Genomic DNA, 12,909 nt, shown 5'->3' on the forward strand with positions numbered 1-12,909 from the left:
TTTTTACGCCAGACAGGGATGAACAATTGTAATTCATCCATGCGATCTTTAAATCTTTGCCATTGCATGTCCACCGTCAACCCTTTTAAGTATCATTTGCCAGTCTATCCTAGCCAATTCCTGTCTCACACCATCAAAGTTACCTTTCTCTGAATTCACTGTGTCACTCTCCATCTTAATGCAGAATTCTACTATATTATGGTCACTGTTGCCCAACGGGCTTTGCACAACAAGATTGCTAACTAATCCTTCCCCATTACACAATACCCAGTCTAGGATGGCCTGCCGTCGAATTGGTTCCTCTAAATACTGGCTTAGAAAACCATCCCGTATACACTCCAGGAAATCCTCAGTGTTGTTACCAATTTGGTTAGCCCAATCTATATGTAGATTAAAGTAACCCATGATAACTGCTACACTTTTGCTACACGCATCCCTAATTTCCTATTTGATGCTATCCCCAACCTCACTACTACTGTTTGGTGGTCTGTACACAACTACAACAAGGGTTTTCTGTCCTTGGCTATTTCGCATTTCTACCCATACAGATTCTACAGCATCCAAGCTAATGTCTCTTCTTACTGTTGCATTAATCTGCTCTTTAACCAGCAATGCCACCGCACCTCCTCTTCGTTTCTGTCTATCCTTACTGAATAATGAATACCCCTGCATGTTGAGCTCCCAGCCTTGGTCACCCTGGAGCCATGTCTCCGTAATCCCAACTATATCATATCCGTTAACAACTAATTGCACATTTAATTCACCCACCTTATTACAAATGCTCCTCACATTAAGGCACAAAGTTTTCAGGTTTGTTTTAACATTCTTAGCCCTTATAGAATTATGATGTAATGTGGCCCTTTTTGATTTATGCCATTGATCTCTTTTTTACTTTTCTCCCTTTTGCTTCTGCCCTCTGTCTCCCTACATTGGTTCCCATCCCTCTGCCCGTTAATTTAACCTCTTCCCAACAGCACTCGCAAACACTCCACCAAGGACATTGGTTCCAGTCCAGCCCAGGTGCAGATCATCTGGTTTGTACTAGTTCCACCTCTCATAGAACCAGTTTCAATGCCCCAGGAATATGAATCCCTTTCCCTTGCACCATCTCACAAGCCGCGTATTCATGCAAAGTATCCTGTCATTTCACCCTCCCCCTGCAGAAAGCTCTGCAGCCGCTCAGAGACATCCTTGACCCTTGCACCAGGAAGGCAACATACCATCTGGAGTCTCTTTTGCGACAGCCCATCAATTCCCCTTACAATGTAATTCCCTATCACTATAGCTCTCCCACTCTTTTTCCTGCCCTCCTGTGCAGCAGAGTCCTCCATGGTGCCATAAACTCGGCTGCTGCTGCTGAGATGGACACTCTGCATATGAGCTGCATACACAGTCTGAATAATGACACTGTAATGCACTGGGCAGCAAAATAGATATTAGAACAGCAATACTTTAATCCTGTATAATTTATTTTTTAGATTATGCTACCAACCTTCATACATCTTCTCAACAAACAAATTAACAAACAACTATGCTTTGGATATGATATTGGAAAAGGATATGTCGTAGGCGAAGAGGATGTTAATAATCTTATTGATCACATTTCAGACCAAAGAGTGATATCTGAGGTAATGCAATAGGTAAAAGATCATGAGTGCAAGACTAAGACATTTTTGGATAGAATAATAATCAGGGTAAAGTAGTCTTTCACAATATCCACGTGTGCTGATCCAACACAATTAAGGCTTCCTGACAACAATACTGGAAGATTGAGTGGGGGAAATTAAATTGACAAAATTGCATTTTGATTCAGAAATTCAGATGATAGATGTTGGAGGGTTTATGTATATTTGGATCGATAGGGTTATATCTAGGGTTATTTATAATTGCGAATAAAGGTGAAAGCTAGAGCAAAATGCTGTTGATGCTAGAAATACTGAGCAGATCACGTGGAATTTGTGCGATGAGAAACAGAATGAATGTTTCCGTTTTATAACATATCAGAACTGGGTAAAGTTAAAAATGAAACGCATTAAAGGTTGCAGACAAAGGGGGATGTCGGAATGGAAAATAAAGCAAAAGGTTCGTGGTGGGGCAGAGACAGGAGAGAGAGGAAGTCGCAGCGGAGTTGCCAGTTGAAATAGGAAGATGAAGGTTACTGAATAACAAATAGTGCATCTGGAGGACTATAATCAGAAATACCATAAACCACAAGATTAAAATAATCTGGATGTGAGATCTACACTACACTTCTTCCCACCCTGCTTCCTGTATTCTCAATTCCTTCGTCTACACCACGTCTGTAACCAGGATGAGGTATTCCATACCAGGTCATCGGAGATGTCCTCATTCTTTCGGGAACGGGGGGGTTCCCCCTTCCATCATTGATGAGGCTGTCACTAGGGTCTCCTCGATATCCCACAGCTCCACTCTTGCTCCCCCTCCCCCATTTGTAACACGGACAGAGTACCCCTTGTCCTCACCTTCCACCCCATCAGCCGTTGCATACAGCATATATTCCTCCAACATTTTCGCCACCTCCAACGGGATCCCACTACTGGCCACATCTTCCCATCTCCACACCTATCTGCTTTCTGCAGAGACCAATCCCTCTACAACTCCCTGGTCAACTTGTCCCTTCACACCCAAACCACCCCCTCCCCAGGTACTTTCCCCTGCAACCGCAGGAGATGCAACACCTGTCCCTTTACCTCCCCCTCGACTCCATCCAAGGACTCCGTCAGTCTTTTCACATGAGGCAGAGGTTCACTTGCACCTCCTCCAACCTCATCTACTGTATCCGCTGTTCCAAATGTCAACTCGTGTATATCGGCGAGACCAAGCGCAGACTAGGTGATCGTTTCGCTGAACACCTCCGCTCAGTCCGCCTTAACCTACCTGATCTCCCGGTTGCTCAGCACTTTAACTCCCCCTCCCATTCACCATCTGGCCTTTCTGTCCTGGGCCTCCTCCATTGTCAGAATTGGAGGAACAGCAGCTCATATTTAGCTTGGGTAGCTTACACCCCAGCGGTATGAACATTGACTTCTCTAACTTCAAATAGCCCTTGCTTTCCCTCTCTCTCCATCCCCCCCCTCCCCCCCTTCCAAGTTATCCCATCAGTCTTACTGACTCCGACTAAATTCTATCTCTGTTCTGCCCAGTCCCCTAACTTCAGTCTGAAGAAGGGTCTCAACCCGAAACATCACCCATTTCTTCTCTCAGGAATTTTGTGTCTACCTTCGATTTAAACTAGCATCTGCAGTTCTTTCCTACACACTGAATGTGAGCTGCAAGGTTGGAAGAACAAATAATTTGAAATTGAGACCAAGAAGCTGTAATGTACTGAGTCAGGATATGAAATGATGTTTGTTGAACTTGCATTGAGATTGATTGGAAAGGTTTTTGGGTGAAAGATAGAGGGGGTCAGTGTGCGAATTCTGACAATTGTATTTGGGGTAAGTCCAGAATGGTAACAAAGTGATTTGCAAGGGTTTTGAAAATTGAAACACTGAGGGAGTTAAAAGTAACAGGCTTTCCATTCTCTTCTTGTAAAAACTCAAGGAACAGGATTAACCCATTCATTATTTTGAGCCTGATCTAACACTCAGATCATGGTTAATCTGTTTTCTAATTCCATGCTCTGCTAGAACAAAACATTTTCAACATTGGACTTAAAATTATTAATTTAGCTCCAGTCTTTTTTCCGTAGTCTTCTGTAATTTTCCCACTTGTTATTTGAATGAGTCGGAAAATTTTCCGAATGGCCAAGCTCATTTTATAAAGTTATGGCTATGAGTAAGACCAGTGAAACGTGTTTTGCTCTCTGAACTAATTTCATAATTGTTAAACTAGCAATATTATCACCACTTAACCTTCTTTCAGGAAGGAAACGTCTAGCTTAGGTTTTCTCTCATGATGATATATTTGTTGGAGTTATCTATTGATGATTTATCATGAGTTATCGTGATGATTTATCTGTTGGATTTATCTATTGCACTTAATCCAACACTTTTTTACCAAGACATTTGCTTTTAAATTTTAATCCCCAGCATTAAGCTAATATTTAGCTAAGTGAACTTTTCCTATTTGGATTTCTTTTATTATTACGATCTGCATACAATCTTCCCAAAATCTCTTTGAATTTCCAATGTTTCCAAATTTAACACTTACAAAATAAACAAATATCTCTATTCAAAATTAGTTTTTTCTTGTTCCCACTGAAAAGCACCTGCCAGATTTATTTAATTAAGGTGGCACAATGGCTGCCTCGCAGCACCAAAGATCCGAGTTCAATCCTGACTACTGGTGCTGAATTTGTACGTTCGCCCTGTGACCTCGTAAGTTTTCTCCGGTTGCTCCTGTTTCCTCCCACACTCCAAAGACATGCAGCTTTGTAGGTTAATTGGCGTCTGTAAATGTTCCCTAGTGTGTAGGATAGAACTAGTGTACGGGTGATCGCTTGTCTGTGTGGGCTGAAGGGCCTGTTTCCATGCTGTATCTCTTAAATTAAATAAAATAAATTCACCAATGTATTATTAATTTTATATTTATATGTAAATCATATTCACAAAATTAATTTTAACCTTGCTCAACATTCCAACATGTTGGGGTGTCTTGTCTCTGTTTTTATTTTATACCTCTATTTTTTGGCAAGATGATGAGCACCCATATTTTTTTTGGTGGGGTGGGGAGAATGGAGAAGGGTAATGCAATTACTGTTAGAATTGCAAGATGATGTATGCAGTGGTTGTGAATATTTTCTTCACCTGGAAGGGCTGTTTATTCCATCAGTTGGCTGAGTACATGCAAGTCAGACATTAGTAATTGTTTAGATATTTGGGGAGATTAGGGGTTAGTAAAGGAAAGAGGCAACAAAGTAAAATATTAGCCATGATTTTATTGCATGGGGTACAGGCGCAAGGGGCTGACTGACCTTCAGCTGCTTCTCTTTTGTAAATGGACTGTACTTGTGAATAAGGAGCAGTGTTCTGAAGTTTGCAGATAATCTCAACCTGGCTATTTAGTAAACTGTTAATATAATTTGATTAGTATGGGTGTCAGGGGTTATGGTGACAAGGCAGGAGAATGGGGCTGAGAGGGAAAGATCGATCAGCTATGATTGAATTGTGGAGTAGACTTGATGGGCTGAATGGCCTAATTCTGCTCATATACCTAATGGAACTGCGAGGTTACAAGCTTCAGGAGGTCAGAAGCAGATTGGTGAAATAGGGTGATCCATTGTAGAAATAATTTGTGAAATGTTATGAAATATTACAGAATGGACAAATGAACTTAGAGAAGCACTTTTAAAAAAATTGTGTGATTTTGAGTTGTGTGTACGTAAAGCAGAAAGACTGGATTGTGATATAGTGTCAATCAGTTCCTTCAAAGAACAGGCAAAGGTAGGATGGGCAAAATGTCCTCTTTCTTTGTTATAAGGTATCAAAGGATTTCAAATTAAGCTATCCCAGCAAGGTTGTGAAAAGAACGGTTACAGTTGTCATGGAAATCTTGGCTAGGAAGGGAGAAAATTAGATGGTTTCCAATGAAGTGAAATTTGCTGGGAAAAAAATTATGGCAATTCGATGAGGGTCTAATCAGATCTGGAAATGTTCTTCATTATCAAGTATCACTAATAAAGAATGGTAACTTGGGTAATGTATCAAAGGGCTGTAAGTGTTTATGGAATCATACATCAAAGGTCATAATTTTCAAAGGAAAATTGAAACATTTGCCAATTTTAACAAAACATTTTTTTTTTAAGCAACTGAGAAGTATTGTGGAGAGAAATCATCAAGATGCAATAAAAGAATTGGGTGAGTAAGAAGTCATCAGATTCTCCAAATGATAGGTACGAGACATAGTGTTAGATTAACAGACACAGATATTCCATGAAATAGCAAGTCAATTTAAAAACAGGTAATGCAACAGTAATTGTGAAATTCATTAAGTTAATTTAACAGGTTTAAAGAATATTTCCAACCTGGTACTTTGTATTTATCAATAGGAGGTCAAAAGTTAACCTAGACAAAATCAGCGCTTTACCTTGCTGTTTCCTGTAAACAAATTTCATAATTGGATTATTTATAACTGCAGGATGGGCGGTGCTGGCTCGAAGGGCCAAATGGCCTCTTGCACCTATTTTCTGTTTCATATGGCTCAGTAATTTGTCTAATCTGTTCTACATGAGGTAATGTACCTTTCTCTTTTCGAAACAGTGACATGTTGTGGTTACAATTTTTTTTTAGTGCAGTGGTTATAAATTGGCTTGCAATTTCTAACACTGTTTCTGAAGTTTGAATGTTTATTCGCAAAGTTCCACCCACATGTCACTCATGCATGTTGGAAATAGGCAGATAAGAAGATAATGAAAAGGAAAGAATTGTCAATGTTTCAGATTGGAACCCTGCAGCAGGACAGAGTGGAAAAGGAAAATGACGAGTGTAAAGAAGAGGGAGGAGGGGTGGGATAAGTGGCGGCAGGTGATCGGTGGACCAATGAGGGGATGACAGATGACGCGAAGATGGAGCCAGGTAGGCTTGTGGAGGGGCGAGGCCGGTAGACAGCAGCAAGTAAATGATAGGAAAGAATTGCAGATGCTGGTTTAAATCAAAGGAAGACACAAAATGCTGGAGTAACTCAGCAGGACAGGCAGCATCACTGGAGAGAAGGAATGGGTGACATTTCGGAAGGGTCTCGACCCGAAACGTCAGCCATTCCTTCTCTCCAGAGATGCTGCCTGTCCTGCTGAGTTACTCCAACATTTTGTGTCTTCCTTCCAGGTAAATGATAGATGGAAGCAGACAAATAAAGGCAGTTGGTGCCAGGTGAGGTAAGCTATTCCACCCCTTCCCCCCCACTCACCACTGATCCATCTCCGGTCTTCCCTCACCCATATTTCTTCTAGCCTCCCCCCTACCATTTGTCCTCTTCCCTTCCTTGTTCCATCCACCTTCCCCAAACATTTTACCCCTGGCTGTACCTACACTGCACCACCCCTCCAAACCAATCTGGTTCTGCTTCCATCTGCCCTTTCCATTCTTACATATATTACTTATCAGATTCCAGTACTGGTAGCCTTTATGTTCTAGCTTATCACCCTCCTGGTTAACTCCACTTTTGCCCTTCTTTCTCGTCACTTGACTTCATATACCTTTTGTTTCGTCTGCCTCCAGCTATCATCCACCTCCTTCTGTCTTCTAACATGGCCCCATCTGCCTAGCATTTCACTCCGAGGTACCTTTGACCCACCTTTGACCCATTAATCGCCCCTCACCCTCTCCTCTTTAATGGCTATCTTCCCTCTTTACATTGTCGTGATGCTGGGTTTTCACCAAAAATAACAACAATTACTCTTTCTTCCCCTCCCCACGCCCAACCCTCTTCAACCAGCACCCCCACAGTTTCTGCTTGACCCTCTGAGATCTTCCAACAGATTGTTTGTTGCTCTTGTACAATAAGCTGTTTCACGAATATGGTTGCCCCCATTGATCCGCTGTTGATATCACTAGTTGTGTATTGTCTGCCTTGCAAGAGGTAAGGTGGACAAATTAGTATTTGGCCTATGCTTAACTAATGTGCTTACTGTGGTTGAACGACTGGCAATGTGTAGATGTTTGGGATATGGAAAAGTGGTAATTGTGTGGGGCGTGTTAATATTAGCAGTCTTGGAGAGAGGAGCAGTATCAAGATTAGTGCTAGTTTAGAGCCACCATTTGATGGCATATTCTCAGAATTTAATCAGCCACATGAGATTATTAATCCTTTTGTAGCATTTTGTTCTTGGGCTTCCCTCTCAGTTACCCATGATTGTGACCTCTTTCCACTGAGGTTTGACAGTGGACCTCGAGGACATTGCTTAATTCCTATTTATTAAAAATTCTGAATCTGACAGCATATAAATCGAATGATCTGTGGTTATATTTACGAGGAGCAATTAGTATTTTTAACATTAAAGGGACAAGTCGCTTAAGTCTGAAGAAGGGTTTCGGCCCGAAACGTTGCCTATTTCATTCGCTCCATAGATGTTTCTGCACCCGCTGAGTTTCTCCAGCATTTTTGTGTACCTTAAGAATGCATCCAGCTTATTTGTGGAAACATGAAATAATGGCTTGCATAAAATCTCCCAGGCCTATATTTTCCTTGTGTAAATGCATAATGGAATTTTACTGGGCCTGCAAATCACAAAGGTATCCAGCAAGGTCTCAGTGACAATTTGGTCTCAGAAGATGAAATCCTGAAACCGTGTCTCCAGAATGCCCTGTTAACCCTTTGGAAGGCTCTGCTGGGGATAGGGCTTTCAAAGCCTGCAATTGAATTTAGTAGCATTTTAAAATATCTGTGACATTAAAGGCAGACGTAAATATATTCCAATAGATGTGAATGAGTAATAAATTCTATGATTTTAAATAAATTTATTAAAAGCAGTCCAAATTTTTTATATCAAAGTGAAATAATTAAAAATAATCAAAACCTTTCCAATTTTTGCAGGATGAGAATCTCCATTTATAGAATGGGGTCTCCCATTCCCTAATGTAATGGCATCTTCACTCAGCATGTCCTGGGTGCATAATGGATCTGCTTAACATCCAGGATTTCAGTGCAGATGTCTGCCAGTAATGGTTCCAAAGTTGTACCCTTCTATTAAGTAGCAATTCAAGTGCTTGTCTAAATGCTTCTGAAATGTTGTGTGCCTGCTTTCACAGTCTCTTCAGGCTGCCTATTCCAGATTCAATCCACTCTATGAAAATAATTCCCCCTTGCATCCCCTCTAAACCTCCTACCCATCGCATCTTATGCCCGTACCATCTTGTTTAAGATACCACCACCAAAGGAAAAAGATTCTTCCTCAAAACGTTATTCCCTTTATCATGTATCTGCATACCCTGAATGGCTCGATTGTAATAAGAAGGTAGCACAAAATGCTGGAGTAACTCAGCGGGACAGGCAGCATCTCTGGAGAGAAGGAGTGGGTGACTTTTCGGGTCGAGACCCTTCTTCAGGCTCGATTGTAATTATGTATTGTCTTTCCGCTGACTGGTTAGCATGCAACAAAAGCTTTTGACTGTACCTCGGTACATGTGACAATAAACTAAACTAAAGATTCTTAATATCTTTCCTGTTGATCCCCTCATGTTACCTTTCCCTTTATCAGATGACCCCTCTGCCTCCTCTACCCCAAGGAAAACAAGCACAGCCTATCCAATCTATCCTTATAACTGAAAAGGTCCAATCTCGGCAATATTGTGATGAATTTCCGCTACACCATCTCCATATATTCTCCTTGCAGTGTGGCGACCAGAATTGCAGTCAATGCTCCGGGAAAGAACGCAATCGTTGGTTGGCGTAGGCTGTTTGTGGAAAATCCTGAAAGTGGGATGTCTTTAAGAGTATGCTGGTGAAAGTTCAAAGCATGCATATATTTGTTAAAGGGCTAGACAGGTTGGAGTAGGAAGCCTGGATAACAAGAGAAATTGAGACTCTGGTCAGGAAAAAGGGGGAGGCATGAGCTAGGTATATGCAGCTGGGATCAAGTGTATACCTGGAGGAGTTTAGAGGATTGAGGAGCATACTTAAAGAAATCAGTAGGGCAAGAGATAGCTCTGGCGGATAAGATTAAGGAGAATCCATAGCTATTTATGTACATTAAGGGAATGGGGGTAACTAGAGAAAGAATAAGGCCCCTCAGAAACAAACACAGTCATCTGTGTGCGGAGCTGCAGAAGATGAGCTCAGTCCTCAATGAGCATTTCTCAGTTTTGCATTTTGGGAAGTCAGAACAGGGCAGGACCTTCGCAATGAATGGTAAGGCCCTGAGACATGTAGAGCAGAGAGCTCTAGGAGTACAGGTGCACAGTTCCCTTATGTGTTGTCACAGGTTGTTAGGGTGGTAAAGAAGGTTTTATGGTATGTTGGCCTTCATCAATCAGGGTTTTGAGTATCGAAGTTGTGATGTTTGGTACCTTGATAAGGATAGACACAAAATGCTGGAGTAACTCAGTGGGACAGGCATCATCTCTGGAGAGAAGGAATACTAAGACCTTGGTGAGGCTGCATTTGGTGTATATATTCAGTTTTGGTGACCCTATTCTTGGAAGGAAGTTGTTGAACTTGCAAGAATGCAGAGAAGATTTAAAAGGATGTTGCCAGGCAGCTGCAATAACAACATTTAAAATACACTATACTAAGTGGGACCCGTTGGGTCCAGTCACACGGGAGGCCTGGTTCCCCCAACGCAACTCGTGTTGCAGTGGTGGAATAATGGTGCATTATTCCACCACTCACCCATAGCCCCTAAATGCGCAGGCGCGGCTGAAGGGTTCCCGTTGTGACGCCCCTGATCCCCCCCCTCCTCCCCTCACACCCCCCACACTCCACCTCCTCCCCTTCCCCCCCCCCCCCGCCATGGGTGGGAAACGTGTGGGGGGAGGGTGGGGGGTAGATGTATGTGTGGGCGAGGGGGGTGTGGGGAGGGAGTGTGTGTGGGGGAGGGGGGGTGTGGGTGAGGGGGGGTGTGGGGGATGGGGGGGTGTGGGTGGGAAGCGTGTGTGGGCGGGGGTGTGTGTGGGGGAGAAGGGAGGTGTGTGGGGAGGGAGGTGTGTGTGGGGAGGGGGGGTGTGGGGGAGGGGGGAATGTGTGTGGGAGGGGGACTGGGCGGTGGGGGGATGTGGGCGGGGGGGAGGGGGGTGTGGGGACGGGGGAGAGAGAGCTCAGAGAAAATATGGGGGTTGTGGGGGGTATCAAGGGGGAGGGGGGCAGGACCCAGCGAGGGGGACCATAGGGGAAGGGGCTGGTGCGGACTCACAGCGGTCGCTGGACCACTGGTTGCTGTCCTCTACTGAAATCAGATTCTCTGCTTGCCGTTTGGCGACATTTCCCGGGCCGTTTCCAGTCCATCCGAAAATGTGTCCAGTTAGAAACCTCCGCCGGCCATCCACCGCTCCAGTAAAGATGAGATGGCGCAGGAAGGGGCGGACCATCGCGTGGAATGACAGGAGAAAAGACGCACCACTGAACGGCAGGAGAGGAGATCGATCTGCGCATGCGCGGTTTTTAAGATTTTTAAACCTTGCTAAAGTTTACATTAGACCACCGATCGGAACAAAACTTGGTGCAATCACAGCACAGGAGAACGGTGAGTAAGCTGGCGAAAAATCGTGACGTTTTTGCGTAAATAGAATGACCGCGCAACCGGAAGATTACAAGATCAGAGCTTTAGTTATGATGAGATGTGGATAGGTACATGGATAGGAAAGATTTAAAGGGTATATGGATACATGCAGACAAATGGGACTAGTTTACATGGGGCACCTTGGTCGGCATGGGCAAGTTGGGCCTTAGGGCCTGTTTCCGTGCTGTAGGACTCTGGCTCTAACAGCATTGATGTACAGTTTTTTTTGGAGTCCAAGTCCATAACTCCCCGACAGTCATACAAGTAGATAGTGGTAACAAGGGCATATGGTATACTTGCCTTCATTGGTCGGGGCATTGAGTATAAGATTCAGGAAGTCATGATGCAGCTTTATTAAATTTTGGTTGGACCGCATTTGGGGTATTGCGTGTAGTTCTGGTCCTCCCAATACAGGAAGGATGTGGAGGGTTTGGAAAGGGTGCGGATGTGGTTTGCCAGAATCATGCCTGGATCAGGCGATATTAGCTACAGGGAGAGTTTGGACAGTTTGGCTTGATTTTTATGGAATACCGAGGTTCAGGGAGACTTGATATAAGTATATAATAATATGAGGCACAGATAGGGTTGATGGTTAGAATTTATCAAGTACTAGAGAGCATACTTTTAAGGTGAGGGACAAATATCAAAGAGATGTGCACGGCAAGTTTTATTTTACACAGAGGGTGGTGAGGGACTGGAATGAGCCCGGTGATGGTTGAGACAAATATACTAGTGGTGTATAAGAGACTTTTGGATAAACATATGGTAATGCAGGAAATTAGTTGATTTTGATTATGTGCAGGCAGATAAAATTTAGTCTTGACATTATGTTCGGCAGAGACATTGTGGACTGAAGAGCCTGTTCCTGTGCTGTTTTTATTCTATGTTCTATATTGTTTGTGGTGAACAGAGGATCTCCCATGGGAATCCAAGAACAGCAGGAAAGTGATTGGACTATTCTGACCATTGATCCCACTCTAAGATCATGGCTGTTTGATTTCTGGCCTTTGGTCTGTTTTCCTATCTGATATCTGTGTCCTTTGACTCTCTTTTGCCCCCAAAATTAGTTCGGCCTGAAATATACTTAGTAAATAACATGCAATGATGAGAACATAAGACTTCCTGGTGATAGGGTTAAATAAAATTAAAATCAGATGGAACAGCAGGAAGGAGAATAGGGAAGATTGAAATAGCAGAGAAACTATAAAGTAGTAATGTGACAGGAACAATGTGGACCTTAGCAATTATTGTCCCTCCTTGTTCCTCATGATGCGTGCTTGTTGGTTAGAAGGAAAGAAGGAATCCTGTTGTGCTTCTTGAACAAAGGAGAAAGATTGAGAACAGATATGTAGAAAATGGAGCAGTCATTTTCTAGGACCCTGTGAAGGCAATCTTTACGGAGAAAAATAGAAAACATTGGAATTATTGATAAAGAAGGTACAAACTTGTATTGTGAATGTTAATCTTGCAGGTTTGCAATTATACATCTGGAAATCAGAATTAATAAGATTCAACAACATGATTTCTGGTGAAATTGCAGCTTACAGTGCTCTGATTCATTTTCCAGTGCATCTCGTTAGCAGATGTACGTTTTCATGCCTCATTGTCCAGAATGTACCTCTTCAGAGTTTGTGGGCACAGGTTGCATGTCTGAATGAATTCAATTCTCAGTGGGGTACATCCTTATCAAGCATATATTAAAAACACTCAGCAATTATTCTGTTCCCACAGACTTG

The 12,909-nt window shown here is 42.8% G+C and overlaps 1 protein-coding gene across 1 annotated transcript in view; it reads left to right on the forward strand.

Moving 5' to 3' along the window:
• The window catches only part of LOC116984405 (sodium/hydrogen exchanger 10-like), a 147,787-nt gene that overhangs the window by 100,260 nt on the left and 34,618 nt on the right, over nt 1-12,909 (forward strand). The window contains exons 12-13 of the mRNA XM_033038559.1: nt 1,479-1,628; nt 5,768-5,819. Of these exons, the coding sequence (XP_032894450.1) occupies nt 1,479-1,628; nt 5,768-5,819 (202 nt within the window). The remainder of the gene's footprint in view (nt 1-1,478; nt 1,629-5,767; nt 5,820-12,909) is intronic.

This window comes from Amblyraja radiata, chromosome 20, assembly GCF_010909765.2.
Source record: "Amblyraja radiata isolate CabotCenter1 chromosome 20, sAmbRad1.1.pri, whole genome shotgun sequence".
NCBI lineage: Eukaryota > Metazoa > Chordata > Chondrichthyes > Rajiformes > Rajidae > Amblyraja > Amblyraja radiata.